At 40.6% G+C, this 26630-nt stretch overlaps 1 protein-coding gene and 1 pseudogene across 1 annotated transcript in view; both read right to left on the bottom strand.

Moving 5' to 3' along the window:
• Nucleotides 1–26630, bottom strand: part of pdzrn3b (PDZ domain containing RING finger 3b) — a 233886-nt gene that overhangs the window by 202458 nt on the left and 4798 nt on the right. The window contains exon 2 of the mRNA XM_088005922.1: nt 8114–8200. Within this exon, the coding sequence (XP_087862048.1) occupies nt 8114–8200 (87 nt within the window). The remainder of the gene's footprint in view (nt 1–8113; nt 8201–26630) is intronic.
• On the bottom strand, nt 4491–6123 carry LOC148159838 (uncharacterized; annotated as a pseudogene).

Genomic DNA, 26630 nt, shown 5'->3' with positions numbered 1-26630 from the left:
GCAATGGCGCCGTGTAAAATCCTCCATTGGAGGTCGCCAGTCCGTTTTTTTATCGGCGATTTGTAGAGTGCCCTCCACTGAGGGGTTTGTCCTCCCAGGCGGTCTGCCCACACGCACACTGGTCTTTTTTGTAGAGTTCTTTCATTGAAGACTTTGACAGTTTTTGTAGAGTACCTTTGGACCCGTACTCTGGAGGCTCATCTGTCAGTCGCTTGCTGGCTAGCAGGGGACCACTGTCCGTTGTAAAACTGGTGTTCAGGGTCACATCAGGGACTGGGTCTGTCAGGTCTGGCGAAGCTTTTTCCTCGTGGAGGAGCTGCAGGAGACGCCTCTCCCCGGCTGTCATCCTCTCCTTCAAACGGTCCAGGAAGCGCTGCACAAGTCTAGTGGACCGGACCCCCAGCAGAGTAGCAACGGCCTGGGTGTTGGAGAGATCCGGTCCAGCTGTCTCCACCAGATGTTTTATGGTCGTCATCTTGGACCTGCACAGCGCCTCCGACAGTCCTGGTATGGCGCCGCGACACACATCCAGTCTGGACCCACAGACCATAGGCTCTTCTAAAAACCAATGCAGAGAATCATGCGTTTTTGCCCTTTCCAATTTAAAAAGAGCACAGGATTTAAAAACACCATGATAAAACTGAGGCAACCCCTTTAACTGTAAAAGACTAAAATCAGTTAAAAACAGAGCAGCATCCAGCCCCAGAAAATTAACACGTCTGAGGATACAGCTGGCCACATCCCTCCACACAGGAGATCCTGTCAGGTACTTCTGAATAAATTGCAAACGAAAGGTTGCTGTTCTGCTGGCCAGGTGGACATGGCCCTGGCCACCCTCCTCTCTTGATAAAAACAACACAGACTGTGGCACCCAATGTAGACCGTTCCAAAAAAAGTTGACCATCTCTGACTGTATTTTAACTAATAAACCAGAAGGTGGGTCTAAAACATTGAGTTTGTGCCACAGCTGTGATGCAACAAGGTTGTTTAAAACCAACACTCTGCCCCTGTAGGACATTTGGGAGTGGAGCCACTTCCATTTAGACAACTTGTCTTTGATTTTTTTGCTCGACGTTTTCCCAGTTTTTACTTACAATAGCTTTATCTCCTAAAAACACACCAAGATATTTAAAACCATCTCTTTTCCACATAAGACCTTGAGGGAGAACCGGGAGCCCAGCAGACCACTCGCCTACAGCCAGGGCTTCGCTCTTACCCCAGTTCACCCTCGCAGCAGACAGTGTAGAGAACTTTTATGTTATCTCGGTTAAAACATTCACATCTTGCTGATCTTTTATAAAAACAACAACATCATCAGCATAGGCAGATAAAACAATATTGTTACTAAAACTAGGTAAAACCAAACCATAAACACTCGAGCGTATTTTCTGGAGGAGGGGTTCCAGGGAGAGTGCGTAGAGCATCCCCGAGAGCGCGCAGCCCTGCCGAACGCCTCTACACACCCTAAAAGGAGCACACAGGCTGCCGTTGATCTTGAGCACACTTTCAATGTCACTGTACAGTACCTGGATCTTGGCAATGAGACCCTCGCTGAACCCAAACCCCCTCATGGTTTTCCAGAGGAAGCTGTGTTCAACGCGGTCAAATGCCTTTTCTTGATCTAATGAAATCAAGCCAGTTTGTAAACCCAATGAACCAGAGACTTCCAAAACGTCCCGAATCAGGTAGATGTTATCTACCATGGACCTGCTGGGGACGCAATAGGTCTGATCCCGGTGGATGACCTGCTCCATAGCCTTCCCCAGCCTCGTGGCCAGGGCCTTGGAGAGGATTTTGTAGTCCGTGCAGAGGAGGGACACAGGGCGCCAGTTCTTAATGTCCTGCAGGTTGCCCTTTTTGGGCAGCAGGGTGATGACCGCCCTGCGGCAGGACAAGGGGAGTGAACCGGTGGACAGACTTTCATTATAGACATCAAGCAGGTCTTTTGCCAGAATGTCCCAGTAGGCCTTGTAAAACTCCACCGTGAGCCCATCAACGCCCGGGGACTTCTGGCCCTGCATATTGAGGAGGGCTGTGTGGATTTCTTGGAGTCCCAGGGGGCGCTCCAGCTCAGAGTTGGTCTCCTCGGAGACCTGGGGTAGTTCGTCGCAGAACTCCCGGAACAGTTCCTCATTCTCTTTGTATTCACTGTTGAACAGAAAACGGTAAAACTCCACAGCCCTCCTTCTGATCTCACCTGGTTCACTCAGTTGGCGCCCCGTGTCCGACAGCAAAGAGTGGATCAGCTTCCTCTGCCCGTGCTTCCTCTCCAAGCTGAAAAAAAAGCTAGAGGGAGCATCCATCTCCGTGATGTTCTGGATCCGGGACCTGACCAATGCGCCTTGGACTTTATTCTCCAGCAGGTTGGCTAAAATTAGCCTTTTAGATTTGAGAGCTTCAATATGCTCTCGATTTCCTGTGGATTCACTAAGTCGTTCTAATTCCACTATGTTTATCTCCAGATCTCTAATAGATCTGGTAATGTCACGGGTGACATTGAGAGTGTGCTGCTGACTCAGCAGTTTTATCTGTACTTTTCCGTAGTCCCACCACTGTTTAAGACTGGTAAAATCAGACTTTCTTTCTCTAAAATCAGTCCAAAAATAACTTAAAACCTCCTTAAAACTCCGATCATAAGTTAAGGGTGAGTTAAAATGCCAGTAAGCGCTTCTAGGTAAAATATTTTTGATAAAAACACTACCTAAAAGCAACGAGTGATCTGTAAAAGCCACTGGTAAAATCTGGCATGTTTTAAACACATTAAAATTGTGTTTAAAACAATAAAAACGATCAAGACGGGCTAAGGAGATTTTATTTTCTTTAATGTGGGACCATGTGTACTGCCTGGAGCCTGCATGCATCCTTCTCCATACATCCACCAGGCCATGAGACGAGACCAGCCGCCGCAGAGCATGTTGGGCTGCTGGATGCGGCTCTGCATGATTACGGTCTAAAAACTCGTTTTCAGTGCAATTAAAATCCCCATCTATAAAAACATAATCCTCAGACCCACAATCACCCAACTGTTCCCTAATTTTCTCATAAAAACGCTTTTTCTCTGCATTGGTGATAGGAGCATAAATATTAACTAGAAAATTCCAGCAGAAATTTTAAGGGGCCTGCCACCTGTGCCCATCCCTTTAAACCCAGCGTTTCAAATTTGTCATGAAAAATAGATAAAAGCAGGTCTGACATACTTAACCCAACACTAGAACAGAGTAGCTGTGAATATTGTCAGGTATATTATGATATATGTGTCACCATTGAAAAGCGAGACGGACGACTATAAGCTTCTCACTCATGGTCCAAAATAAAAAACATGAAGAAAGTTGGTAATAGTTAATTTCTAAAACAATTTCAATTTTCATAGTAAAGATTTTAATTTACACTCAAAAATTCAGACAAATAATAATTTTATGTAAGCAAAACATGAAAAGTCACAGGAAATATGTATTCTTCCCACAATGCATTGTGAGATCTGATTCAGCGCTGTGAGATTACTCACTGCCTCTGTCTAGGACAGGTTACTATGGTAATTAATTATCTGCACCTGGGCTGGCTCTCTCCCTGGTTTCTATACTTGTGAGACACCCAGCGTCGGTCTCAGGGCCCTGACAAAAAACCATAAGCCCTAGGAAAATTTTGAAAACATTTTACGGGAGCAGGCATGTGTATCTATTTCATGACCAACTTTGAGATCAATAGGCCGCTATTTGTGCCTGTGAGGGGGAATTAAACAGAGTTTTGGAGTCAGACCTCCACTGTGCTGTGTGTGTGTTTCAGAGAGAAATCTTAGTGATGCTGTGAGTTCCTCAGACTCCAGTTTTTTCGTTTTTCTCAATTTATGTTGTCATTTTTACACAGAATCCCAATAAAAATAATAGCTCCAATGCCGGGATCAAGCCGCACGTTTTGATACCACTTTTGTGGGGGTACACGCAGCGGTACGAGCCGCATTAATGGTAACGGAAGAAAAATAAATAACTATAATAAAAAGACATTCTATTGGGTGTAGAACAATAGGTGCCTGCCATGCAATGCATAAGGAGAGCAGTGACTGACCTGCGAAGCAGGTCAGTCACTGCTCTCCTTATGCATTGCTATGGGCAGGCCCCAATAATAAACAGACATTCTATTGGGTGTAGAACAATAGGTGCCTGCCATACAATGCATGGAGGCAGTGACTGACCTGCTTCGCAGGTCAGTCACTGCTCTCCTTATGCATTGCTTATGGCAGGCCCCAATAAAAACTATAGTAAAACAATCAAACTTTGTCTTGACTAAAAGACACCTCCCCTGAATAACATGGTCAATTTCTATGGAGTTTGGGGTGAACGCTCTAGAAAAGAGGAAGCCCACCCCTGCACTCTGGGAGGTGCCGTGACTTAAAATGACCTCCCCCCTCCACTCTCTGACCCACTCAGTCTCTATTAAATGATCGCTGTGCGTTTCCTGCAAGTAGATTACGTCGATTTTCTTTTGGTTCAGCATTTGATAAATCAAAGCACGTTTTTCAGCCTCCATCGCCCCGTTAAGATTCAATGATGCTATTTTAAAAGAATCCATGTTGGGTAAGAAGCTAAAAACACAACACCAAAAACTATAAAAAGTAATAAAATACTACTGTGCATCATTTAAAATCAAAGTTGTTTTCTAACTTTAGTCAATATTTTCTTTAATCTAAAAACTTCTGTGTCTGCAAAACCTGATACCTCTTTGTTCCTGATGTGATACCTTGCTGAGAAATAAAATAATTTTAAGTCAGGAAAAAAACTTTCAATCTTTATTCCTCTGAATAAAGATTGAAAATTTCTAAAGATCTTTTAGAAATTTTAAAAAATTTCTAAAAGACTCTACAGGGTATCTAGGTACTTTGCAACTCATTTGTGTGACAGATATTTCACTGCTGTCAGAAAACCAGCTCTCATTGTCGCTGCTGTCCGACACCTCCTTCCTCTCTGCAGCCAGCTTGCAGGCCTGCTTGCTGGCCTGTACAGCCGTCACCACATTCCTCCTTTTACTTCGCCTCTTTAACGGGGCTGAAGCCTCCAGTTCCATCGCCTCCTCCGTTTCACCTGTCTCTCCTGCCACTCCAGTTCCAAAAACCAACTCTGCATCATTCTGTTCCTCCACCTGTACCTCTCTTTTCCCTCCCTGATCCCCACACCCTAAATGCTCCTCATCGCCCCTCACCTTCACACCATCTCTCTCCCTCATTTCACTTTCACCCTCACCATCATTCACCCCATCACTTCCACCATTAATCCCATCACCACCGCCATTCACCCCATCACCACACAACACTGTGCTCTCATCCTCTCCTACACCTACACTCATTTTCACACTTTCCACTCCTGACACCTCAACAGTATCTTCCGCCTGCTCCTCTACAGCGGGCTCCTCCGCCGCCACCGCGGGATCCCCCGCCGCCGCGGGCCCCCCCGCCGCGGCAGCGGGATCCTCCGCTGGCCCGGCCTCACCAGGTGGGCTCCCCACCCGCTCAGCAGCAGCAGGCTGCTGCTTCGCTGTGCTCGACGGGGCCTACCCGGCCCTGTCGGGACACATTTTTACAATGTGCCCCTCCTGACCACAGCCAAAACACTTCATGTTAGAGGACGTAGCAAACAAGATGTACTCAAAATCATCCACTCTAACATGAAATCGAAGGTTGAGTTCCTCATCCCTCCGATTTAATATCATAAACAGTTGTCTCCTATGGGAGACAACATGTTTTAGCAACGGTGATTTACACCCAGAAGGTACTTTTTTCACCGGTGACACCACCTTCCCGTGCCGAGACAGCTCTTTGATCAAAAACTCGTCACTTATGAATGGAGGTACGTTTGATAAAGTTACGTTAGTCGAAGGCAATGTTAGCGGCGTCACCTGTAAAAACAAGCCGTTCACTGAGACGCCTACCTCCACCAACTGTTGAGCCTGCTCTTCTTTCTCCACAAACAAGACGACAGCTCCACTCATGCGAGCTGCCGACTTGATGGACCCATGTCCGATTACTTCTCCCACCGCCAAACAAACTTCCTCCACGCTGCACAGAGAACCAGCGCCCACCTTAACGCCGTTCTTCCGTGTCAGCGCGGAGAAAGCCCCACCAACAACAACCATGGCGTCGTCAGACGCCGGCCAGCCAGGCGCGCCTGACGGCCACACCCGAACTCAACCAAAAACCCCTAAAACGTGACAAAACTAACACAAAAATACAACTAAACAATTAACATAAACACCCAGTGAAAAAACAGTAAGAAAAAAGCCAAAGATATAGAAATACAATCACTCGCTCTCTCGCCCTTCTTCCGCTCTCCACTCACCCTCCTCTCACACGAAGAAGAAGAAGAAGAAGAAGGAAAGCGCCTATTTTCATTTAGCACATGCTAGTAGCAGACACGAAGGATCAGCACTTTGTTTACACTTTGTGTAAAATCTAGAGCAGAAGAGATATCTGCAGGTTATATGTGTATGTTTACTGGTTTTTAAAAAAAAAAACTTTGGGATTGTGGCTTATAGTCCGGTGCAGCTCATAGTTCGGAAAATACAGACTATAATCCTTCCTGGATTCATTCTGTGAAGAACCCAGAGAGGGTTATTATTTATTTCATTAATAATGTTATTATTTATTTCCTGACTTTTGTTCTGTGAAGAACCCAGAGAGGGTTATTTGATTGTGCTTTCTGGAAAACAATACTTTTTTACATTTAGGCACTCCTGCAATCGTCACACTTTTTCTGTTACAAACTGACTCCGGCCCCCCACCAGAGAAGGGAAAAGTTATGTGGCCCTCACAGGAAAAAGTTTGGGGACCCCTGGTTTAGCAAGTTAGATGTTAATGATCCAAAATATTTGGTTAGCTGTGCCCACCTCTGGCAATAGCTGCTGCCAATTTAATTGTAAATATATATTCTCTATTACAACCACAATGGAAATTTTGAAAACTGTCCAGCCGAAAAAGGAAACAAGATCAGGATCAATGATCTATATAGTTTGACACCAAAACACATTTATCTAATTGGTGATTTTAGAGCAAAAATTTATTTTCCATGACAACCATGATGAGAATCTTGAAAAAATATTCACATTTGGTCAAATCATCACCAAATATGCTTTCTGTAAGTTCAATTATGTATGATTTGACACCAGATGTATTCATCTGTGAAAAATATTGGCATTTGAAAAATGGCCACCATCTTGAATTTTGCAGTGGTAAACACTTTTTTGGATAATCTAACTTGAATAACAAACAACTTAGGTTCTGTTCTGCTGAAATATCCAATTAACAGCTGCACTATATTGAAAATAGTTTAATACTTTAATTCAGAGCAGCAAGTATTAGCTAATTTGTGTTAAATACACAAAATACGTACACTGTACTTTAAAGTTGTAATGTCAAAATATGAAGCTCAAAGGATGTGAGGAGCTCTGCAGGATGTTTGACGTCTAAAGACCACATAAATGGCTGATTAAAATTAACAAGCAAAACCAAGGAACCAGACATATGAAATATACAAAACCTGTATATTCATCTCCCTACCAGAACCTTTTAAATGTTGACAGTAGCTGGGAAAGTAAAACAATCTCAAATTAATTGCAGAAACCAGCACATCACGTAAATAGGAACTCGGCTGCAGAAAAAAACCTATGAATGGAAGGTGAAGCGGAGATATTTCCAGCCCATCACTCAGCAGAGCGTGTGGCATCGTTAATGCCTTTTACCTCGTAGCCTGAAGGTAGGAAACAGTGGCTGTGAAAAGTTCAGCCAGGGATAAAAAGACCCCTTTTCCCTCTGTGCTTACCTTACCACCGAAGTCCCCTCAATTAAAGACAAAACAACTGCGGTCATAACCGTAACCCTGTATTTAACTCCCATAAATGTAATTACAGTTCTATTCATTTTTTTTCCCGTGCCAAATCCGCTAAGCCCAAACCAATAAATAAACACAATAAAACTTGGTGGTGCGGTCTATCTCTTCACCAGCTACAAAACGCTAAAGCCAAGCATCTGAACCCGCGTCAGTAAGAGAAGGCTTGGCATTCTTCTGCTCTAACATTCATTCCAGGTCACTGTGAAACACCAGAGTGGCTGTTGTCAGTTTCAACCTACCGCACATGGCCTTCCTCCTACGATGTTAAAACCCAGAGATCCGCTCTCTCGGAGCAGGACAACTGTCAGGCTCTTAGTGTTGTCTTCCTACAGAAAGACAGGAGAGAGAGACATGTGAGCAAGCAGACAAATTACTGCAAGAAAGAAGCTGACTGATGTTTTTTCAGCCTTCAAAACAATAAATTGACAATTTATCATTTTATCATGGTGGCAGCATATTGGATCTGATTTGTTATTTTTCTGGTCATTTGTTTGTAAATTTTTGGTTGAGGCGTATGTTTGGACAAATATTCTCCCTGCTCTTTACTTTTGGAAAACTTAACTGTGACAATGAGATTTGTTTTTACAACTGACTGGAGCTAGTTAGCTAATCTCAAATGCGCAAAGAGGCAGTAGTGTATAAAATCGACTTTTTTCACCTTTACATGACAGATGGCAGAAGAAATTATAATTTCATTCTGTCTATAATTTCATTCTCAAAAGCAGACCTGAACTGTTGCTTTGATTCTTTCATGAATGTGTGAGAAGTCCTTTAACCTCCATGGCAACCATTCAGCCAATCAAAACACATGGGTGGACATAGGCTTCTGAGCTTCTGTGTCACAGTGCAACCCTCCTCCAGGACTCCCCCATTCAGCTCCTTCAGACTAGCCAGCAGCAATTAGCAAACACCTGGTGGACCTGCTGAGCTCATTATAGGAGCCATTTCTCAGAGCATTAGCTCCTTGTTAAGGAGTTAATAGATGAGCCATGTTGCAATGACTTACTGAAGGCAGTTTCAGAAAGAGCATGAGTTTCTTAAAGAGACAGAAGCCCAATTTCAAAACCTTACATTACAAAGTCAAACTGAAGGTAACATAATTACTTAATTATGCTCTAAAATGCCACTCTGCCTGGAAAATAAGTAATACTGTACTGCAGGGGTCCCCAAGCTACGGCCCGCGGGCCGGATCCGGCCCGCCACGTCATTTGGTCCGGTCCCCTGAACAATGCCGGATCCGGCCCGCCTCCTCATACCAGAGAGCATTCAGTGTTTTTTTTTTCATATATTGTATTTTCCGGTTTATATGTGGATTTTTCTTCAACCACCAGGGGGCTTGAGCAGATGTGAAACTAACTTTCCCTCAATGGAATATATACTAGTCAGTTCCAGTCACCGTTTCACTCACGGTTCGCGCCCCCCCCCCCGCTCGACAGTTTCAAAGACCGAACAGCCTCCTCCTCCTCTCCTCCCTCCTCCCCACCCCCCCCAGACAAGAATTTTCTAAGGTTTCTTTCTCCAAAAACTGAGACCGGCCCCCGACCAGAGAAAGGAACAGCTATGTGGCCCTCGCAGGAAAAAGTTTGGGGACCCCTGCTGTACTGCGTCTCCAAGCATTTTGCACAGCTGAATGGTTGCCACGAGAGATTAAAGGATTTCTCAAAAACACATGAAAGAATAAGACAACACTCCAGGTGTGTTTTTGATGAGAGAATAATTACATAGCATGATGTAAAGCTTAAAAAAACCTTTTATTTTACATATTAATGCCCTGACAAGTAGTTTGTCTTATTTATCTATGCAAACAAACAAACCTCCTGGTGGCATGTTTAATTCCTAACAGGAAGTCATGATCTGATTGGCTGACAGTTCTTTTGTGCTACACTGCCGCCTGTGGGTTTCGCCTGTTTAAAACAACACTCAGAGTCAAATTGGTGCAGATTCGTGTAGATGAAAACTTTTCTGTAACAATCCTGAGTGCAGGGGCGCTGCCAGGAATCTTGGGCCCCCTGACAAAAAATTAGATTGGGCCTTCCCTGTACAGCTGCTCTTACAATTTTTTGAGTCTATTTGACCCATAAAAAGCGTCACAATTTTAACAGCTTGCAACTGCTTTGCTTTCTTTGGTTCAATACTGATAACTAGTACAATGTTTACTGCTCATGAATTTTACATCCAACAGTCCACATACAGTATGCAAGTAGGTTACTTAAATTTTTTCTATTAGTTTTAGCTTACTGAAATGTCTCTCCCCACAAGCAACAGTCAAAAGCAACGTGCAAAATAGAAAGCAGAAGAAATAGATTTTTCACAGATTATCTCTCATACCATACTGTCACAACATAATGACAGTTTTAACAAATGTGTGAAAAAAATTATAAAAGTTACTGCAGCTTTAATTTCACTTAGGAGAGGGCAGGTTAGGAGGTACGTGGGTTAGAGCTGCTGCTGACTGACTCATCTGTTAAGTGTGGTAAAAGGTACAGGGACAAGTTAAATATATGAATATCTTGGGTGTTACTTCTGGCAGCTAGCAGAAATAGCATTATTTCATTGTAATTTGTAGGGTTTTTTGCTAATCTATATTCATGATAGAAGTTACATCTTACTTTTCGGTTATAATACAATATTTAGTAAAACTTGTTTTCGGACACACCGTCTGCTATCAGAGAGCTGCTCAGTACAGATTATCGTAATCGTGAGTTTAATCACGGGGAGTGACAGGAACAAGATCGTTAAGTTTTGTACCGGAATGACCGTGAATTAGCAGCGCTGCTAGCAGCTGATTTCTCTGAAGAACTGACTGTATTAAAGATGGGAAAAGCAGAGAAGATCTGAGATCTGTCATAGATCTGAGTTGTGCCGACAGTATGAAACACCAGAACTACACAATATTAGTTTGGTGTGATGTAAATTTTATTTTTCGTTTGAATTTAAAAAATAATAAAGCTCATGATCTGAGTATTTATCATTATGATTGGGCCTGGAAATTTTATTTATAAGACAAAATAAAATATCTGGATTTATTTAGTCCATCAGAACCAGAACCTTGAGGTTCTCCGTTGCTGAGTGTCGCTGCAAATCAGCAGAGAAATAACCACAGCTGCTGTGCTTCAGATCTTGCACAACAGCATAATCTCCCCACTGGACTAGAACCGAACCGAATCACACATTTAACCTATTATTGAGAGCAACTTGCCACTGGAAAGTGTCGTAAGATGCCCTTGTAGAGCTCAGGTATGGAGTGAAAATAGTCTCAAAATATCTGTGCGTGTGTAAAATGTTTTGTGCATGTATAAAAAGATTTGTGTGTGTGTGTAAAATGTTTTGTGCGTGCGTAGCAGGATTTGTGCGTGTGTAAAAAGATTTGTGCGTTTGTAAAAGGATTTTTGTGTGTGTAAAAATATCTGTGTGTGTGTAATACTGGATTTGTAAACCTTAAAAATAAAATAAACCTTCTCCTACGCCTATACATGTTGAAAAAGTACACACAAATCACCTGGTACGCACACACAAAACTGCATTTACACACAGATCCGGTTACGAGTGCACAACTATTTTTGAGATTCATTTCACGCTTCGGGGGAAGCTCCCAGATTTGTGTGTAGATGGTGCGTTTACATGCTGGGACATCTGAGTTTTGCTCTGAGTCTAGTGTTTTTATCCTCTGACGTTTCTCACTGTGCTTGTGCCAAAGTGACAAATACTTTAGTTCGTGGAAAACGGTATATCTCAGCACTTCCTTATAATATCCTAAAATTATTTACAGACATATTGTGCATTTTTCTTCTTCAGAAGTAAATGAAACAGCAGCAAAATGAGCCTTTTTTGTTGTTTAAAGTGTAATGTCAGTGTGAGCAATGGCCACACTCTACCATACTGATCATACTCTACCACTTAACATGTATATTATATTATATTATATTATATATTCAGGAGAATAACAGTGCTAAAATAGTGATGCTGTTGAAGAAAGGTTAAGAGACCGGTATTAACCGGTTTTAATTTCTTTAAAAATAAACTATTTTATTACGAGAAGAGCAGGTCAGGGAAGACATAGGAGAGCCAAGTGAAGCTTCAGGGTGTGAAGATATAAAAATTAATAGAACCAGAAAGGAGAACGGGTGAAGACTGATTTCAGGTTGATTTTCTTTTAACTTTTCAATTTTTTTCCATTATTTCCACACTATTTATAAGGGTAATGGTTAAGAGACAATCAGAAAAGGGCTTGAGGAGAGGTTTAAAAATAAATGAGTGAAAACTTTTGCTGTAGGAAATGGGTTATGCAGTAAATAGAGTTGAGATGTATAATAATGTATACATCTGAAAATCAGTTGTTAAAATTCTCATTCTGTATAATAAAAAGATACTTTTTATTAATTCACTAATTTCACATTCCTATACTGTAAATTACTGTAGTGTCTGTACATGAATCCATGCAGTGACATCAGGATGCAGAGAGTCAGAGTGCAGCAGAGACAGAAACATATAACTGTAGATATTTTAACTAAATGTTTGTGGCTGAAATGACAGGAGAAAAAAAAACATTTAGGCTTTTTTGCATCAGTTTGTGTTTTTCAACCTTTTGAGAGCCATGGCTTGTGTTTGACTGGAAAGTGAAACATGAAGTTACTGAAAGCAGGGCTGGAAATGAGACAGCACACAGAGTTATCAGTGAGAAGCTAAGGTGTCTGTTAGATGTGAAAAGCATAATTTTTAATTATATTTGTAAGCCAAACTGTTGCACTGATGTAGAGAGTTGTTCAATGTGAGAGAATGGACATCAGAAGTAATCACACCCCCCACCCCCTTTCTGTTTGTTTATTTGCTTCCATTTTTCTTATCTTGGCTGTGCTCTTCAGCTGCACTTATCTTCCTGAGATGCACTGGACTGCAGTGACAACACTTCGCCACCAGTGGGCACATAGAGCACGGTGAGCAGCACTCCTGACGCAGCCAGCCAACGGCAATTAAGCGCAGCAACGGCTGGTCAGCGAAGGCGCTCACTGTCGCTCTCATGTTTCCACAGGTAAATGTCAATTAGCGCTGCTGTTTGTGTCTCTTGTGGGGAAGGTGGGCTAGGGCGGAGTGTGGAAGTGTTTTGTTAATTATTTGACTTGTATTGTAAATATTTGTTCTTTGACTCGTGGTAAATATTTGTTTGTGAGCGAGCCAACGGCAATTAAGCGCAGCAACGGCTGGTCAGCGAAGGCGCTCACTGACGCTCTCATGTTTCCACAGCATTTGTTAAAATAAAAGAACCTGCGCAACACCACACTGATTAATTTTCAAGTGTGCAACATCAAGAAGAACAAAGCTTATTTTTTAGATTGCACTGAGTTTAAAACTGCTGAGTCCCACTATACCAGCTATTTTTTTACTTTAGAAAGAGGCAGAATCAGTTCAATTGCTAGTCAACTTTTATCAATGCATTTTTGACCAACAATCAGATTTATTTTGACCAATAAAATATGTCAGAATCTGGTAGCTAACTTGTGTGTACTGCCAGAGTACACTGTAAAAAAAAGTCCGTAAATTTCACAGTAAAAAATGGTAAAATACAACAGTCTCTGACCGTAAAATCCGAAACATTTTATTACCGTAGAAAATGCATGGAATCGCCATCAGTCACCACTGCAAAATAAGTCCGTAAATTTACGGCAAAAAAATGGTAAAATAGTTACAGTTGCTGACTTTAATATAAAAAGCACTTAATTACTGTAGAAAACACATGGAATTACAATAATTATGTAAACATATATTGCAGGTGATTTTGAAATATAGAAAACAGAGAAATCTATTGTAAAAATCTAAGTATTTATACAATTCATAAAAGAAATATTGTAATATTGCCTGCAGCTAATTACCTTAAAATGAATGGAATTAATCAGCCAAAATTCAAAATTTTGATGATGTTTTTTTTTAAAGGTTCTGTTGGGTCTAGTGGCCTTTATTTGAAAGTAGTTTGATAGGAAGGAGGGTTATGAGAGAGGGGGAAGACATGTGGCAAACGTCGCCAGGCTGGGAATTGAACCTGCAACCACCAGCATGAGGATTAAGGCCTCTATACATGGGTTGTACTTCACGGCTGCGCCACCACAGCACCCCTTGCTGAGTTTATATCTATAATGTAAAACCATAAACCAGACTGCAAAAGTAATTTACATAGATTAGAATGCTGGTGTGATACTTTGGTTTGTTGTTTAATAATTACATCTATAATGACTTTGATATATCAAACTGAAATCTCAAAGGAAGACCAGGCAATCCACCAATTGTAGGGTAAACTCCTACAGCGGACGCCACCATCATTATGAGAGAATTTGATTAAATGATGTATTTGGGATTATTTAATTTTAGGTCGACCATAGATTTGTCACATTTAGAGAACTGTATGGTAGGCCCTGCTGCTTGGACGAAGGTGAAGTTGGGTAAAGGGTGATGGCCAATTTTACTAAGGGAAAACCATAGCTGCCGGTATCTTACCATATTTTAGGAAATACGGTAATATACCGGCAGTTGTGGTTGACAGACATTTACCATATTTTAGAAAATACTGTAAAATACTGGGAGTTTTGGTTGACAGCAGTGGCGGAGCTACGGGGGGACAGCGAGCAGCCTAGGGGGGGCCCAGATGGGAGGCAGCATATGACTTCAGAGATACAACCCTTTACCATGACTGACGAGAGCTGGAAAAGGGAGGCCCTCTGCTGTTGAGTATGATGTATGTAAGATTATATAATATAGTACCCCAGAAGATTAGATAGTAGGCTGGCTCCAGTCGTTGTTGACTGAGGTTGCTAAAAACTTTACAAGACCGACTGATTTTAGTGACATGGTGGGTGTAAAATATTGAATAAAATGTTGTGCTACTTGTATGAGAGGCCCCATGGGCCAAAACTTACAAACTCTCTTACATTCACTATCAAACTATCAAACTCTCTCACATTCACAGTCAAACTCTCTTACATGTACTATCAAACCCTCTCACATTCGCTATCAAACTCTCTTACATTCACAGTCAAACTCTCTTGGACGTACTATCAAACTCTGACAGAGTTTGATTGCAACGGAAGTTAACTTAAAATTTCAGTTTCTGATTGGACCCCAGGCAGGCTTTTCAAAATAAAAGCGGACATCCGGTTTATGTTTGATTCAGGTTTCTCTCATGCGGCTTTAAAAATGTAAAACTTTGTATTAATTGATTTGCTAAAGGAAATCATGTATCTGAAAATAAATTAAAACATATGTTGGCAAAAAATTCTGTAAACCACATATCTGCTACCTCAATCAAAATTGCTGACATTTGACATGCAAAAAAATCTTTCAGATTACATAAACAATACCTTACCAGGTACTTCTCTCACTTCAGGATGATACAGGGACAACTATAAGACCAATTTTAACTGAGGTTGCACATATGTGCTTTACAGGATTTTTTGCCCACACTATATATTTTTTTTCAGATACATAATGTCATTTTGTGAATTAAAACCCTCTATGGCATGGCGTTGCCCTCGGGCAACAAACCACATTTCTTTACCTCACGTTGCTCCTTTATTTTATTTTTTGGGGGGAATGATTTAATATACCTCCAGATATATTTTTGTCCATATAAAAGAGGTATTGAGGTTCATGTGACCTTTTACTTAGAAGAGGAGCAGTCCTTTTTATGAAGCGGAGGTGCATGCTACACCTTGCCTCCTACTTGTAAGTTATACATCACTTTTCTTCATGTTTAAATTTGGGTCACTCTAAAAATATTTTAATATCTGTGAATATGTAAAGAAGCATTATTTCAAGACAATTTTTTAAATAATTTATATGCTAAAACTGTTTTTTTGTTTGTTGCCTCAGGGCAACATTGCGCAGTTAGGGCCCTTTTGCTCAGACAACATTCTTCTAATGCGATGATATGCAATTGATTACAAAATAATTATCAAGGCCAATTTTTTTTTACTTTATTATTGACTAACGGCAACAGGAGATAGATGGAAGATCGTTTCATGGACAAAATGTGCATGATTCATCTGGGGTCATTCCCGATGAAAACATGAGGATCCACTGTACAACCATTATTTCATTGTTTGTTTATCCTCAAAACTAACTTCAGTCCCAAAGGGTGAAGAGCTGGTCATCAATGAACAAATGGGCCCCATTCCAAGGCAGGCAAAGACTGAAGCAATACCTGCTAAACCCAAATATACGGGTCTGCAGGGTACTTCATATGGCTGGTGCAGATGGTGTTCCTTACAACTTGAAAATCTACACAGGGCGAGCCGTACCACCACCAAATCTATCAGATATGGGAGCTGGTGGAAATGTTGTCCTTTGCTTGGCTCAAATTCTACCAATAAAAAATCAGAACTACAAACTCTTATAAAAAGAACCTGCAGCCCTAAGTCCTGTCACTGATGTGAATCTGGTCGCTACAACCCATAGATAATCAGATAAACAGATGGTGATTCCCAGGTACGCCAATAATCAAGTGCCAAAAATGTGATACACTTTTTTTCACATCAGCAAGCAATTCCTTCCTGATGTTTAACATATAATAGGGAAAAAGACTAATTTCAACATCCTTAGTGATTCTAACTCTGCCAGACATACCCATGTACAAACACACAAATGCTCGTTTTAGTAATTTGCACAAATGTACCATTCATTAATGAAAGTTAGTTGTTTATTTTATATTTGGTGAGTTGGAACCATGTCTGATTTATTTTTGTCAAAAAAGGTTTTTTTATGAATATAGTTTTTGTTTGATTTGTATTTCATTTCTCATAATCACTGTAGAAAACTTGGCGTTTTAGACCCCTTGTAGTGCAATGTTGCCCTGAGGCAACAAACCCGAATCCGGTTCCGGGAGGTGTCAGGGTCCGACTTTATGATTGATATGTAATTAGGGACCAACAAGCTCCCAAAAGAATACAGGAAAATATTTTTCCCCAAAAAAATAAAGTCATGCCATAGAGGGTTAATTAACACCTGTTATAGCCACAGGAGAGAAACTTGATGTGTGAATCACACATAAACTGGAGATGCGCTTTTATTTTGAAAAGAGAGCGCCCTAACTTGTGCTGTCGCTCACATTAAAATCGAGTGCAGGCTGGCTTTACTGCCATTTCCGAAGAGACGGCTAGCCTTATCCCACTGATAGATGGGGTTTCCGATGCTGGCTGTCAGCTTCTAAACACTTCTGATAATGCTGACATTACTGTGGGAGCGCTAACGATGTCATTTAAAATATTAGTTGCCTCTGTTAGTCGCTGCCGCTCAGCTATTTTTCTGTCCATGAAAACCCGCCTACTCCTGCCTGGGGTCCAATCAGAAACTGAAATTTTAAGTTAACTTCCGTTGCAAGAGTTTGATAGTACGTGTAAGAGAGTTTGACTGTGAATGTAAGAGAGTTTGATAGCGAACGAATGTGAGAGAGTTTGATAGCAAATGTGAGAGAGTTTGATAGTACGTGTAAGAGAGTTTGACTGTGAGTGTAAGAAAGTTTGATAGTACGTGTAAGAGAGATTGATAGTACGTGTAAAAGAGTTTGTAAGTTTTGGCCCATGGGGCCTCTCATATACGTGACTGGCTTCATTTTCACTTACATTTAACTTTATGACACATTAAATTACAAGTGGATCGTCCTTATTGTCTCCAAGTGCATTCTGGGTAAAGCTTGTCACCAGCCGATGAAGTTAACCTGAGTTGAGCTCCATGAAACGGCAAAGTGAAAAGGATGGAAAAAAGAGAGCAAAGAAAAGCCAAAAACTGGACGCATATTTTGTTCCTCGTCTTGGAGATGAACCGGACCAAATCAGGAAAGGAGCCGGACTAGTTACAGGTACACTGATTGTATCAACTGAGCTGCCCAGCTCACAACCCCTTTTCTCTCCATCTGTGGTACAGAGATGATGTCAGGGACTGAAGGCTGAGTTATTGTTGCGGTTTTGACAGTTTGGGTTGAGCGTGTTTTTGAGCCAAGACAGCAGTATGGCATTTATAGTTAAGTGTTCACATTGTAGCCGCCTGGAAGACCATCTTCTAGATCGTCCAGTTTGTGTGAACGGCGGCTTGCGCGATACGCGCCGAGTTACAAACATCCAGAGGTGCACGAGGTGCTGCGACAGGCTGCGCATGTGGCGTGTGCAATTTTTTTTTTTTTAACGGTGGAATTCTGGGAACCCCACAATGTAAAAAAACCTTAGATTTTACGGTAAAACACCGGCAGCTGGGGTTGGCAAAATTCCACCGTAAAAACAATTTATGGTGTTGGGAACCCAGGTTGTTGGAATGGTTCCTTTTTGCTGATTTCCCCCTCTTTTACCACCAGAGGGTGCCAAGAGGCTGTTCCCTCCCAAGGGTGTTGCCGTTGATTCCGGGATTCCTGCACAGCTGCAATTAATCAGATCATCTGGAGGAGTATATGAGGACGGAGCTGCCGACACTTCAGATCCAGAGTGTTAGCCAGTATTTGGTACTCCAGCCCTCCATGCTTCTCACTGTGATTTCCTGTTGTGGACTTCAAGTGATATCCCTTTGTGCTTCTTCCTCAGGTTATTCCTTGTGATGCTGTGGACCCACTGGTTGCCAGAGTTCGACTGACACCTCTGCAGTAGACCAAACCTCTTTGGATTACCCTGTTGTCAGTCTCACTCGCTCCTCGCCTTCTGTGATCCAAAGCTTACCTCTCCGCCCTCCACCACAGCCTCTTCGTCAGTCAAGCAACAACCCTCCACCTGAACCAAATCAAGGTAACCACAGTGATTCTTCCCCCCAGACGAGACCTACCTCCACCCAAGTAAGACCATTTATTCTGACACTGCCATTTTCAACATCCCCTGAACTCACCATCTCTCTTCTTTTTTTTTTTTTACCTCCCAGTGCTCCAGTGATCCAGATTGCAGACTTTCCACAGAACCCGATTGTTGATCATTATTTTGTGTTTACAATAAACTTATTTAACTGATTTCTGTTGTCCGCCTGTTGTTCTGCATGTGGGTTAGACTCCTTTATGACATACAGGTAAAATCAGTTTTTTTTTTTTTTTTTTTTTTTTTTTTTTTTTTTGTTTGTTTGTTTGTTTTACAGTAAAACGCCGGCAGCCGTGGTTGCCAAAATTCAACCGTAAAAAAACAATTACGGGTAAAATCTGTATTTTTGTTTTACGGTAAAATGCCGGCAACTGGGGTTGCCAAAATTCAACCATAAAAAACAATTACGGGTAAAATTTGTTGTTGTTTTTTTACAGTAGAATTTCAGCAACCCCAGCTGCCGGCGTTTTACCATAAAATCTAAGTTTTATTTTTTACAGTGTAAACTCCAGGACAAACCTATGAAACTGGACAGAAACATCATTGTCATGATGACTGGGATTCAATATATCATACGGCAAGAATTAGAACTCATTTCAAACATTTAAATGTTATGATTCTTTAACATTTTTATATTTTAAGTCCTTAACCACAACACTAAAGACAATCTTCAAGTATTAAGTTGGTTAAAACCAAAGTTTATGTAACTAAATCACCAGCACATGTAAGCCTGTTGCAATAAGAAATAAATAAATCACATCTTAAATTAAAATAAGCTTGATCATTTTCATGTGCTTGATTGATTGATTTTCTTGTTTCTCTCTTTCCACCAAAGACTGGATAACAAAAGTCCCAGATAGCACACGATGATAATTCAACATTGACTTATAAGTCAATGTTGAATTATCATCAACCATTCTGACTATAGTCAGAATGGTTGATTTTTGGTTGAGGTCAACAACTGATGGTGGATCAACCATCAAACAACCATCCAATTCTAGCCAAGTAACCAATGTTGAAAACGTGTCATTGAATCAATGTTGTTTTGTGGTTCAAATCTAATGAATGAAATGCCGATATCTGATACACATCTGATCAATGTTGAATCAATGTATGTTGTTTTGCCGCACCCATTCCCCTCTTCTCCTCCTCATTGGAGCTATGGGTGAGAGCATTTTATTACTGAGCGGGGGTTATCACATTTGAAATTAAGCACTGTAGAGGATAGAGGGTGGTGATTCCTTTCTGTACATTTTCTTACTTGTCCATAAAAATTCTTACTGACTGTTTTTATGTGATATGTTGACACAAAAACATCTACAACTTACTTCAAGGAGTGAAGCGGTCCACCCCCACTATTTACATGAGTGGGATGTTCCAATCACACAGCCACTTCGCTGTTGGCTATTTTGCAAAATATGTTAATTCAATGTTGAATTATGATCACAAAGGTTGTGTAAAATTTGGGTTACCCCAACTTGTACTATTTCCCTGGTTCATACAGTACAAAGCTTAACATCATGGATACTGTTCTTCCATGGACAATAAACTATTGTTCTGACAGTCAAAAAGGAGTCAAATATGTTTAAAGATCTATTCCCCTTTTCTTAAATAAAATGTTATATCAATCCCATGTTGTCATTTCTAACCTTTTGTACACACAGTTTTGGTAATATGTTAATGTAAGATAATTTCAAACGACATATACCCATGATACTAATCATCTTCACTTTACAGCAGTGAAGAAACTTTTAGTGGTATGTTATGATGTAGACCTATCAGACCAAAAAATGTACATAAATCCTTAGCTTTCATCCATCCATCCATTTTCTGTTCACCCTTGTCCCTCAGTGGTGTCAGGAGGGTTGCTGGTGCCTATCTCCAGCTAATGTTCCGGGCGAGAGGCAGGGTACACCCTGGGCAGGTCGCCAGGGTGTCACAGGGCAAAACAGAGACAGACAGGACAAACAACCACACACACCTAGGGACAATTTATAGAAACCAATTAACCTGATTGGTTAATTGGTTGTTTTTGGACTGTGGGAGGAAGCCGGAGTACCGAGAACCCACAGATGCACAGGGAGAACATGCAAACTCCACGCAGAAAGACCCCGGGCCGGGAATCGAAGCCAGAACCTTCTTGGTGCAAGGCAACAGCTCTATCAACTGCTCCACTGTGCAGCTCCTCCTTAGCTTTCATTCAATATAAAATCAACCCAAATGTGCATGTACTGCAGATCCACATTCAAATGATGGTTGACTCAACATTGATTCCTAACATTGATTCAATATAAAATCAACACAAAACTGCATGCAGATCCACATTCAAATGATGGTTGAATCGACGTTGATTCCTAACTGAATCAATATAACATCAACACAAATATGCATGCAAATTGACATGCAGATGATGGTTGAATCAACATTGAAATAGTGTCAGTTATGGTTGAAACCCTAACGTTGATTCAACATCCAAGTCACCGACCACTTTCAATTTCGTTTCAACATAATTGGCTTCAACGTAGATTCAATGTCTGTCTCTGCCTGACATTGTCTCAATGTTGTTTCACTCCTATTGTGCTATCTGGGTCTTCAGTCTGGTATATCAGTCTCAACTAATCTCTTTTTTGGAAGAGCAATTTTGTTCACAGAGACTTTAGTATCCATTTTTTGTTGTTGTTTTGTTTAATTTTGGATATTTACAATGTCTTCCAGTTCCAATGCTAAATGAAAATTTATTGATATTTGAGAATGTGTACTTGCATTATTATGCCATTACTCTTATGTTATTTGAAAATGGTCTCAAATAACAATATTGTAATTTATTGCATGACAATTTGTCATCCAGAAAAAATTGTTGCATCTTTTTCACAAGTAACATGACATGAAAACCTTTGGGAAACTCAGAGTCAGCCTTTAAATTAATTATTTTTTATCAAGCTGGACTTAGGGTAGTAGTGAGGGAACATTATTTTCAGCTGCCACCACAGCATGCTGTGACACAGACTGCCAATTCAGCCACACATTATTGTGTCTTCCCTTCTGTCTTGTGTTTTTCCATCATTTTTATTGTTAATACAGTAATACCACAAAACGCAAAATATCGTGATAAAATTCTAAGTCTATATTGCCCACGCAGGACAATATAAACATACAAGTGTGTTTTTAATGATGTACCTAGATGTTTTCAATGAGGGAATAACATAACAGCTCAAAAAAGTCAATTTTACATAAAACCTCTACTTTCCCTGGCAAATTTAGATTTGTAGTAATCCTTTAATTACTACAATTAAAGGATTACTTTAATTGTAGTAATTAAAGTAATCCTTTACTTTAATTACTACAATTAATTACTACATATTCTTTACAATTAAAGTAAAGAATATGTTTTTCTTCTTAGAAGAAAAACATATTCTTCTGACTAGAAGTAATGTTTTTTCAAGTGGCCCAGCTGGAGTCCTGACTTCCATAGATAATCTGTTCAAAGATCAGGGTGATGGCCTGGAGGCCTTCCAACTTCAAAGACTTGAAGCTGACTACCAAATAAAATTTGTTACACGAACTGCCAGAAACACACAGAAAGCTGGTCTGTGTTTATAAGAAACAAGCTTCTAGGTTGAATATTAATAATTATGATCTTAACTGTAGGCTCAGTGGAAAAAGAAGGAAACGGTCTGTGACATGTTTCATCTGCCACTTTTTGGTGAGCTTTACCCCTCGGCATGTGTCACACTTTCCAAGTCAGTCCACCATCAAGCCGCCTCTCTCCCCGGTATACCGCTCAGCATAGTAGTTCTAATTATAGAGTAGGCACTGTCATGCAGAACAAAAAGGAACATATTGATTTACAAAGCACTGACACGTGAGCACGAGCAAGAACTCTGTAACCTTGTAATCCAGGGTGTTTAAGCTAGCTAAACATAGATTTTAGAACAGTTAGAGCAATCGTTGCACAGTGACTGTGAAAGAAAACAGAAACCTGACAGATCTATTTCTTTATTCTAATTTTTATTAAAGTGCTGAAAGCTTTCTTTATTGACATTTCTGTCATAATTAAAAAAAAATCAAGTCTTTTAATTCCCAACAGGCTGCAATGGTTAATTAAACCATCACATGGAGAATTGTAGAGAAATTAGACAAAAATCAGCCTAATTAGATTGAGACCATGATTACTCTCATCCTATTCAGTAGAAGTCAAGTAAATTATTTATAAGCATATTAAAAAGATGCTTATAAATTCATAACAGTCCATTAATTCCTGTGGAAAGCAGAACGGAAAATGTGACAGCACTTCTAGCGCTGAGGAGAGCCAGAAAAAGAAAAGATCAGAGGCTTTTTTTGTTTTTTTTTGCTTTGTTTTATTGCTCTAGTTGGCTCACTTAAGAACTATAATATTAAGAACCTTCATAGAAAACTAGTCAGTTATTCCACATACTCGGGTCAGCTCACAGTTTTCTTTTCTTGGCTGGTTTATTACAAAAAGAAGAAGTTGAAATCCTCCGTCTGGGGCAGAAAAGCCTAACCCGAGCAGCGCAGTGTCAGCCAAGTGATGCGTGAGGTGATTGAAAAAGCTAATATCTCATAAGGAATCTCCTCCAGTTTCTCTTTTCTATGATGTTGTTCATTCTGTGAGGTTCTCAAACTGAACCATCACATTTACTGCTCAACTGGTTACAATGATGGGCTTTCTAAGTGGTAAAAAAAAAGTCTAAAATTGTCATTTACACCAACAATATGAAAAGATAAGTATATATAGTTATGAGATACAGAAGATTTAAGTTCGACAGATATGATGAAAATAGATCATAGGGATTTTCAATGTAGTTTCATGCAAGAAAAAAGTGTTACCTTGAAGATGAATCAAGATCAACAGTCAAGAAATGGACTGTTGATCTGAATGAGGAACAAACACCCTGAACACAACCAACCCAAGCACTGAACATTAGGGCTGCACATTATATTGTGAATGTGTTAATAGTGTGCATTTATAGAATCATTTATCATGATAAATTTCTTAAAAGATTTTAGATTTTTTTTGTCACAATAAATTCCAATGTTTAAAATATCCCCAAGCTGTCTGCATTGATTGTTATTTTTACAATTTTCTCCAGTCTTTGTTCAGTGAGAGTATCAATAAATCTGAAAATATGATTGAATGCACTTGAATGCACAAAAGAGAAAAAAAAAACACTTAAAATTTTAATGATACTATATTTAGCCAGTTGGGCGTAGTCTCACAGTGACAGATGCTAACACATTACACGAATGATATTGCCCAAAATGCGCAATATCTAATGGCGGAAATAATCATCATATCTACCAATATTGTTGCAATCATACAATTTTCTAATATCATGCAGTTAGGGCTGAAACGATTGCTTGAATGATTCGATTACCGCCATCCATCCATTTTCTTCTGCTTCATCAGGGATCGTGGGGGTAGCAGCTTCAGAAGGGAGGCCCATGACTTCCCTCTCCCCAGCCTCTTCATCCAGCTTCTCCGGGAGAACCCCAAGGCATTCCCAGGCCAGCCAAGAAACATAGTCCCTCCAGCGTGTCCTGAAGGGACACGCTGGAGGGACCAGGGGCCCTCCTGGTGGGACGTGCCCGGAACACCTCACCAGGGAGGCGTCCAGGAGACATCCTGACCAGATGCCCGAGCCACCTCAACTGGCTCCTTTCGACTTGAAGGAGCAGCGGCTCTACTCTGATTCCCTCCCGGATGACTGACCTTCTCAACCTATCTCTAAGGGAGAGCCCAGCCACCCTGCGGAGAAAACCCATTTCGGCTGCTTGTATCCATGATCTCGTTCTTTTGTTCATGACCCAAAGCTCATGATCATAGATGAGGGTGAGAACAAAGATCGACCGGTAAATCAAGAGCTTTGCTTTTTGACTCAGCTCTCGCTTCGACACGACGGAACAGTACAGCGCCCGCTTCATGGCAGACGCTGCGCCAATCTGCCTGTCAATTTCCCGCTCCCTTCTTCCCTCTTTCGTGAACAAGATCCCATGATACTTAAACTCCTCCACTTGGAGCAGGACACACCCCCTGATCCGGAGAAGGCACTCTACCCTTTCCCGGCTCAAGACCATGGCCTCGGATTTGGAGGCACTGATCCTCATCACGGCCGCTTCGATTACCTCGATTATTAAAATTACTCGAGGAAAATTTATCTGCCTCGAAGCTTCATTAAATTATGTTTTGTTATTTAGCACACCATGTTCAGGCTGGGACATTATTTGTTTTGCGCAGCGCTCTTACTTCCGCCTATGAGTTCTTGACAGAAACTAAGTGTTAGAAGCATAACGTCCAATTTTCAAGTTCGGCCTGTGGGGATTTTATTGATTGATGATAATGCCCAGGGTTTTATCTTTTTTGGGGGATCAAGAAGCATCTTTAAAATGACTGCCACGATGCCTGGAGTACAGCAGCTTTTCTTCTCCGGGAGCTGCTGGTTCAAACCGAACGGCGGGAAGAGTGTTGCAGGAGTATTTATACAGGTGAGCGGATATACTGAACACGGTGGGCGGCTGCGCTGTAGTTGATGCTTATAGTGTTAGTGTAGCTTTATGGACGAACCAGAAATTAATTTCATATCATCCCGGTCTCAACAAATGTGTGGCAGAGCGCATTGCAACGTTATGTAGCTGGTAGATGAGTTTCTATGTGTGACAAACGAAGGTGTGAAATCCCGTTGCTAACATAAACACAAAAGCTATAAATGGCCGGGCAAGGTGAGTGTTCATCTATTAGATTGACTGAAGATGAATGCATAAACTAAAAGCTGGAGCACAGACATTTTTTTTTATAAATGTAGCCTGCCTCTTTTATTATTAACTTGAATATAATTTCAGATTCTTGTATAACTTTTCTTCAGGTTAACTTAGAAAGTGAGCTATTATTGGTACAAGTTAATTTTCTAAACTACAGAAAAGTAACTGTTAGGTATGCTCAAATATGAAAAATTGGACTGATGTTGATATCCAACAGTAACACTGGTGTAATGCTAGATTTACTAATATTTTATTTTATCATATTTTTTATCCGATTAATCATAAGAATAATTGATAGATTACCTGATTACTAAAATATTTGTTTAAAACAGCCCTACATTCAGCCCTACACAACACACAAGTGAAGAATGTAAGTCAGTTTTTCTTCCTAATGTACAAAAGCAACTAAGATAAACATTTTACTTGGCTTGTAGCATCATTAGCTAAAAATAAGAAAAAAATGTAGCTTAATATTTAGCTATCAAACTCGATTTCTACTGAAGAAGTTGGAATTTCTGAGTTCGAGATAAAATAATATGTCCGAACACACAATGAATTTCAAAGTCAAACCACATTTAATATCCGAGATATTTGCCACTAGTTTCAAACCCATGAATATTCAATGAACAGTTTTGACAGTTTGTGTCCGATTAAATGAGAGACAAACGTATTATTTATGAACATGATTTTTTGGTGTTGTACTACCAATAATGGATATAAATCAACGTCTTTCCTTTTGTGGTGATAACAGTCAATGAACTACATGTGAAATAGTCAAAACTCACTGCTTTCTGGCATGTGCTCTTTCTGAAGCAGTGAAAAACTAATTTCTCAGCTGAGTTAATATGTCATAACAAATCTGTAGCACACCTTTCTCTCCATCCACATGCTGATTTGTGAAACCCGCCTTGTAACGGATTCACTCCATTTAGCATGTTGCAGATCCATGGCAGTGTGAGTGACGGCTAACAGGAAGGCTAGCGCACACGTTGTAGCCTGGGCTTTTCCTACCATGAAGAGTCAAAATATTCCCAATGACGTATGGTTAATGAGAAGCAGATGTAACTACAGGTGATGGGAATTCATCTGTGAGATCACAGAGGAGAGATAAGGTTGAAAGCGATTCGGCAGAGTTAATTCAACATGTGTTGTTCGGTTTCACAAACTG

Source organism: Poecilia mexicana, unplaced genomic scaffold, assembly GCF_051168715.1.
Source record: "Poecilia mexicana isolate PSO_F unplaced genomic scaffold, ASM5116871v1 scaffold_5, whole genome shotgun sequence".
Classification (NCBI taxonomy): Eukaryota; Metazoa; Chordata; class Actinopteri; order Cyprinodontiformes; family Poeciliidae; genus Poecilia; species Poecilia mexicana.
The sequence above is the reverse complement of the archived record's forward strand: the minus strand, read 5'-3'. Positions and strand labels throughout refer to the sequence as shown.